The 7,500-nt window shown below is 49.1% G+C and overlaps 1 protein-coding gene across 1 annotated transcript in view; it reads right to left on the bottom strand.

The window, feature by feature from the left end:
* Positions 1-686, bottom strand: part of rnaset2 (ribonuclease T2) — a 6,016-nt gene extending 5,330 nt beyond the window's left edge. Inside the window, exons 1-2 of the mRNA XM_083697746.1 lie at positions 518-686; positions 198-275 (exon numbers count right to left, since the gene is read on the bottom strand). Coding sequence (XP_083553872.1) covers positions 198-268 — 71 coding nt within the window. The 5' untranslated portion in view covers positions 269-275; positions 518-686. The remainder of the gene's footprint in view (positions 1-197; positions 276-517) is intronic.
* Between the last annotated feature and the right edge of the window lie 6,814 nt (positions 687-7,500).

The following is a 7,500-nucleotide window of genomic DNA, read 5'->3' as shown; positions in this document are numbered from 1 at the left end:
GTCAGCAGTCTGAAGAGGCTGCAAGTCTGTGCACAGGGCTTTCCACTGTTTAGTGTACACAGACTTACATGTATATATGTATTTATTTATTTATATTTAATTACAGACTTACACTTATAAACTTACATTAAGTATGTTAGCGACTGTAGTGCCTACATGTATAAATAAAGGGTTTAATAAACCCGGTAAAGACTGACCCGGGTGTGAGGATGTCGGCGGAGGTCGTCAGGCTGGAGCAGACGAGGCACAGCAGGACAAGCGGCTTCATGTTCTCACTGAAACAATTCCACAACATTGAAACTATGATTTAATGATCAGAGCGGATAGTTTTATATTTGGTTTCGTCAGGTCTCCGCTATCGGCAGCACAGACTGATTACAACAGCTACTGTGTGTCGATGTGTCAGTCGAACTTCACTCGTCAAACAGACATGACTGGGTTTGAGTTCTTCTGTTCCTGGTCGAGTTAACTTCAGACCAGACTCATTAAACTAGTTCTTCATGAAAACATTTCTTACCTGACTTTTCACCCCAATGTAGATGAAAACGCTGTTAAAAGGCTGTTATTATTGTTATTAAAGGCTGTTATTATTGTTATTAAAGGCTGTTATTATTGTTATTAAAGGCTGTTATTATTGTTATTAAAGGCTGTGCGGAGGTCAGGCTGCTGAGCCTCGACTCCTGATTGGAGCGGAGCGGCGCTGTGACGTCACGGACGTTGCGTGCGCAGACAGGAAAGTCACGTGAAACGAAGGTCATATGACATCAGTCACCGCTTCCGTCACGCGCCACAACTCGTGTCTCGCGAGGCGCCGCCGGGGCGCAATAATCCACTTTAACTAACCCTAACCCATCATAACTAACCTAACCCTAACCCTAACCCTAACCCATCATAACTAACCTAACCCTAACCCTAACCCATCATAACTAACCTAACCCTAACCCTAACCCTAACCCTAACCCATCATAACTAACCTAACCCTAACCCTAACCCATCATAACTAGCCCTAACCCTAACCCACCATAACTAGCCTAACCCTAACCCTAACCCATCATAACTAACCTAACCCTAACCCTAACCCACCATAACTAACCTAACCCTAACCCTAACCCATCATAACTAACCTAACCCTAACCCTAACCTAACCCACCATAACTAGCCCTAACCCTAACCCACCATAACTAGCCCTAACCCTAACCCACCATAACTAGCCCTAACCCTAACTCTGACCCTAACTCTGACCAAGGGTGCAATAACCCGTCCAATTTACCAATACTGAATCATCTCCACTGACAAGCAGCTGATGACTCGTCCCTGATGTCCCATTTAATGGATGATAAAGTCAAAGTTTAATAAATGATAAAGTCAAAGTTTAATAAATGCCGTGTTATGAAATCCATATGATCCACCGGAGGCAACTAATGTGGTTATTTCAATCAATGTACCAAGCAAACATTGACAGTTCCCTTTGACGATCTCACGACTGAGAGGATATTTATAGAAATAAATATATAAAGCTTATCTGTCATTGTACTGTCCTACTGGCTGCTGTTCAGATACTGTATAACATCATCCTGTCTGTCTGTCTGTCTGTCTGTCTGTCTGTCTGTCAGCATGGACCCTGAGTATCAAACACATCTACATGTTATGGTCAGATCTAATGAACACAGTCAAGACACAAATATTAAATAATAAGGTATTTAATAAGGGACAAGCAGGGGGGAATGGGAAACGGGGTAGGGCAGGCAGGCAGGCAGGTAGGTAGGCAGGCAGGCAGGTAGGTAGGTAGGTAGGTAGGGCAGACAGGCAGGTAGGTAGGTAGGTAGGTAGGTAGGTAGGTAGGGCAGACAGGTAGGTAGGTAGGTAGGGCAGACAGGCAGACAGGCAGGTAGGTAGGTAGGTAGGGCAGACAGGCAGGTAGGTAGGTAGGTAGGTAGGTAGGGCAGGCAGGCAGGTAGGTAGGTAGGTAGGTAGGGCAGACAGGCAGACAGACAGGGTAGACAGGTAGGCAGGCAGGTAGGTAGGGCAGACAGGCAGACAGACAGGGTGGGCAGACAGACAGGTAGGCAGGCAGTCAGACAGACAGACAGACAAACAGACAGGGCAGGCAGGCAGGCAGACAGGGCAGGCAGACAGAGACAGACAGGTAGGTAGGGCAGACAGGGCAGACAGACAGGGCAGGCAGGTAGGTAGGTAGGGCAGACAGGCAGACAGACAGACAGGGCAGGCAGACAGACAGGCAGACAGACAGACAGGACAGGCAGGTAGGTAGGTAGGGTAGACAGGCAGGCAGACAGGGCAGGCAGACAGGCAGGCAGGCAGGCAGACAGACAGGGCAGGCAGGTAGGTAGGGCAGACAAGCAGGTAGAGCAGACAGGCAGGTAGGCAGGCAGACAGACAGGCAGGCAGGTAGGTAGGTAGGGCAGACAGGCATGTAGGGCAGACAGACAGGCAGGTAGGTAGGGCAGACAGGCATGTAGGGCAGACAGACAGGCAGACAGGCAGGTAGGTAGGGCAGACAGACAGGCAGGCAGGCAGATAGGCAGGGCAGGCAGGTAGGTAGGGCAGGTTGACAGGCGGACAGATAGACAGACGGACAGGCGGACAGGTAGACAGGTAGACAGGCAGACAGGTAGACAGGTGGATAGCCGGGTAGGGTTTCTGGAGGATAAAGGAAAGATGGTCAAAACAGAGAACAAACACGCAGACTAGAATCTAGAACACTAAGAGGCCGAGAACAGGACTAACGTGTAGGAACACTAAACAACGATCTGGCCATGAGTGGAGGGGAAGCCGGGGTTTAAATACAGCACGGTGAAGAGAGGTGAACAGAAGGTGTGTAGATCGGGCAGGTGGAGAAGATGAAGGGAAACGAGAACCAGAGAACATATCCATATTCCTTATAGTTGCATTTGTTTTTGTTCATATGGAAATGTGACGTAGCCTCCGGAGCGACATGCCTGCAGATCACGGCCGTTTCTCTAACCCTAACCCTAACCCTCCGGAGCTCCATGCCTGCAGATCTCCGTTTCTGAAACCGAACCAGCCGTTATAAATAGAGTCTGGCTGAAGTTCACATCTCCTGGAGCCTGGAGACGTCATTTCCTGGAGCCTGGAGACGTCTTCAAAGGTTCTTTGAACCAGCGATAATAAAACCGAAGCACAACGAAACGAAAAGAAAACAAAAAAGCCAATGAAACTAATTGATTTGGAATAATCTCCATCAGAAATCCTATTTTATAAGAACTGAAAAAAACAACCATGTAGGCCCTAATAATGCATGCACATATGACAAATTCCTGTAATTAAATTAGGCTCAGATCAAACGCTGTTCATTGTGAAGTCAGAACAGATGTCGTTAATCTGTTTGATGGTGGAGTAATCAGCGGGTCTAGTGTGTGTGGCGTGGGGTGCGGGTACAGGGAGATGTTGCGTGGGTTCGGTACCGCCCGTTAAGAAGTGATGTTGCGGTCGATGAGGTAGTTATATATAGTCTAATGCCTGTCCATAAAAGGGTCTGGGGACGCTGCTCCCTGTGTGGCTCCCAGGATGTTCCCCCCCAGGGTTCAGCCTGACACACCTCTCCCCTCCCCTCCCCTCCCCTCCCCTCCCCTCTCCTCTCCTCTCTTCTCTTCTCTTCTCTTCTCCGCTTGTCTAACTCTCCTGGGGTAAGTCACACGTTCATCTTTCTCCGCTGTTGTTTTCTCTACCGACAGGTGTTCTCAGGTGTGCGATGGGACTTGATTATGTTGGAAGGTTAGAAAGTGGTGACGGATTTGTTTTATTGCCTAATTAAGAGGTCGAGACATTGGCGTGAAATACCGAGAACGTGTTAACGTGTACGCAGCAACGTTTTGTGTGATCGGTTGCCCTGTTTAATGATCTAGAAACGGTATTCATGAGTTCATGTGTATGGGTTGGGGTTAAGGTTAGGGTTAGGGTTAGTTATGGGTGAATGCATCGTGTTTTGAGTTATGGTGCTGGGGAGGTCAGGTGGGGGGGTGGGGGGGGGGGTATTTCTGGGACCTGGCAGTCTGACATAAGGAGTTCTGCAGTAGGCCTCCTCTAGAGAGGGAGGCCTACCCTGAGATTATTCATAGACTCACATCTTTAAGAAATAGAAAGCAAGTTCAGATCAAAGTGTATTTGTCATATACACAGAATACAGCTGTAGAAGGTGCAATGAAATGCTTCACGCCAGGGAATTCCCATTATTTGGTAATAAAACTCTGAATCATATTGTCGAAGTCAGGATGTTTGATATAATCCAATAATTGAGATTTGATTTGATGGGTATGATGCCAATACTGTGTGGCATGCTGCCCCGGCTCTCTGTAGGTCTGTAGGCAGTCTGTAGGTCTGTAGGCTCTCTGTAGGTCTGTAGGCTCTCTGTAGGTCTGTAGGCTGTCTGTAGGTCTGTAGGCTATCTGTAGGTCTGTGGGCTGTCCGTAGGTCTGTGGGCTCTCTGTAGGTCTGTAGGCTCTCTTTAGGCTCTCTGTAGGTCTGTAGGCTGTCTGTAGGTCTGTAGGCTGTCTGTAGACTGTCTGTAGGTCTGTAGGGTCTCTGTAGGTCTGTAGGCTGTCTGTAGGTCTGAAGGCTCTCTAGGTCTGTAGGCCTTAATGCTTTCTGTAGGCTGTCTGTAGGTCTGTAGGGTCTGTAGGTCTGTAGGCTCTCTGTAGGCTCTCTGTAGGTCTGTAGACTGTCTGGAGACTGTCTGTCAGTCTGTAGGCTCTCTGTAGGTCTATCGGCTCTCTGTAGGCTCTCTGTAGGTCTGTAGACTGTCTGGAGACTGTCTGTCAGTCTGTAGGCTCTCTGTAGGTCTATCGGCTGTCTGTAGGCTCTCTGTAGTTCTGTTGGCTGTCTGTAGACTGTCTGTAGGTCTGTAGGCTCTATGTAGGTCTGTAGGCTGTCTGTAGGTCTGTATGCTCTCTGTAGGCTCTCTGTAGATCTGTAGGGTCTCTGTAGGCTGTCTGTAGGTCTGTAGGCTCTCTGTAGGCTCTCTGTTGGTCTGTAGGCTGTCTGTAGGCTGTCTGTAGGTCTGTAGGCTCTCTATAGGTCTGTAGGCTGTCTGTAGGCTGTCTGTAGGTCTGTAGACTGTCTGTAGGTCTGTAGGCTGTCTGTGGGTCTGTAGGCTGTCTGTAGGCTGTCTGTAGGCTCTCTGTAGGTCTGTAGGCTGTCTGTATGCCCTCTTTAGCCCTCCTTGATGGCCTGTGGGCATGTAGGGCATTAAAGGGATGTCTTGTGTCTGTACAGACCTCCCTCACCCCCCTCACCCCCCTCACCCCCCCAGCCTCCAGCCTCTATTTTAATCTTCTAAGGAGTTGTCTTCCCCTTCGGCTGCACATATCTGCCGTCTCTACTGGCCCTTAAAGAGACACTCTGCGTTTCTAGACCTTCTCTTCTGGCTATAGGGGCACTACAGGCCTACAGTGTGTGTTCAGTAGGCCTACAGTGTGTGTTCAGTAGGCCTACAGTGTGTGTTCAGTAGGCCTACAATGTGTGTGTTCCTCCCAGGTGTTTATCAGTGTAACCATGGCCGCCACATTCTCCAGACACAAGCACTACAGCCACGACCTCCACAGCACCCAGACCCCCTATATAGTCATGAGGTACACCAGGTAAGACTCAGGGTCAAGGGTCAGGGGTCAACCTAACCCCAACTCTAACTCTGACCCTGGAAGAGACCCAGGCTTCATTTGAAACACACCAGCGCTTCTGTAACGCCTAAAACCAACGGTCAGATTTACACCTCTGAGAGACTAAAACACAGATCATAGAACACAGGGAGGAGGGAGGAGGGGAGGAGAGGAGGAGGGGAGGAGAGAGGAGAGGGAGGAGGGAGGAGAGGCAGAGGGAGGAGGGGAGGAGAGAGGAGAGGGAGGAGGGGAGGAGAGGCAGAGGGAGGAGGGGAGGAGAGGCAGAGGGAGGAGGGGAGGAGAGGCAGAGGGGAGGAGAGAGGAGGGAGGAGGGGAGGAGAGAGGAGAGGGAAGAGGGAGGAGGGGAGGAGAGGGAGGAGGGAGGAGAGGCAGAGGGAGGAGGGGAGGAGAGGAGAGGGAAGAGGGAGGAGGTGAGGAGAGGCAGAGAGGAGGGGAGGAGAGAGGAGGAAGAAAAGAGAAGGAAAAAAGAGGAGGTAGAGAAAGAGAGTGATATTGTATTATTTGGTTTGAGTCCCTCAGTGATAGATGTGCTGGCGTCTCTGTAAATCTGTCCTGAGGCGTTTTACAGGATGTTTCAAACGAGAGAATGATTTAGTTAGAGTGATTAACAGGTGATTAACGGGTGATTAACAGGTGATTAACAGGTGATTAACAGTAGACTAGCAACATGCTAACTGGTTGACTGTTTCTGACCTAATCTCACACCTGCATCCACCCTGCTTCCTGTCTGTGGGCTGAGGTCACCAGTGGGGTCATCAACCCTGCTTCCTGTCTGTGGGCTGAGGTCACCAGTGGGGTCATCAACCTGAGCTGCTGTCACTCATACTGAAGTCAGGGTATATTCTTTATATAACATGAGAATGATATGATGTATTATTAGATATTCCATAAGCATTGATTAGAACAGCAGTGGTCCAGACCACTATTTACACCAACCAATCAGAGTAACTCATTTGGTTACCACACAAGTCTGTTATGAACGAATCATCTGTTGCTGGAAATGGACCAGTGATGAAGGTTTAGAGTTGGTTGAAGAAGTTGGTTTAGAGTTGGTTGAAGAAGAACAATCATTAGAAACAACAACAATGGTTCCATTCTTGTGGTAAGCAGGTTACTGGAGGCCAGTAATGACAGCGGGGGTGTTAACCGCCAGGCTCCTCCTCCTCCGCTGCAGAGCCACTCCTCCCCCAGAGACTCTGGACTTCCTCATGATGACATCACCACGTTTTCCTTCAACTATAAAAATGACTTATTGTTGTTGTCCTAGCAACACGAAATAATCAGACAGAAATCTTGTTGTTAAATCTTACAGCCGGCCTGCCTAGAAATTAGCCCCTGCTCCCCCCGCCACCCCCGCCCCCCCCCCCGCTAATCTTTCAAATGCAGCCTAATTGACACCTTACCACGGTTACCACGGTTACCACGGTTATGGAAACCCAGAATACTGTGATGTTGCAATTTTAGCACATTACAACATTGTTCCACCCCTACTGCAGACAACACTCTAACTCTCTCTTTGTCTTTGTGTGCGTCTGTGTGTGTGTGTGTCTGTGTGTGTGTGCGTGTGCGTGTGCGTGTGCGTGTGTGTGCGTGTGTGTGTGTGTGTGTGTGTGCGTGTGTGTTCTTGCAGCTCTGAAGTAGTGGAGGACGATTATCAGCATAAAGCAGAAACTAGAATTCAGGGAGTGGTAAGATCTGTCTCTCTCTCTCTCTCTCTGTCTCTCTCTCTCTCTCTCTGTCTCTCCCTTTCTCTCTCTGTCTCTCTCTCTGTCTCTCCCTCTCTCTCTCTCTCTGTCTCTCTCTCTCCCTCTCTCTCTCTGTCTCTCTCCCTCTCTCTCTCTCT

This window comes from Argentina silus (genome assembly GCF_951799395.1).
Source record: "Argentina silus genome assembly, contig: scaffold_380, whole genome shotgun sequence".
Taxonomy (NCBI): domain Eukaryota; kingdom Metazoa; phylum Chordata; class Actinopteri; order Argentiniformes; family Argentinidae; genus Argentina; species Argentina silus.
This window is presented reverse-complemented; position numbering and strand designations above follow the sequence as displayed.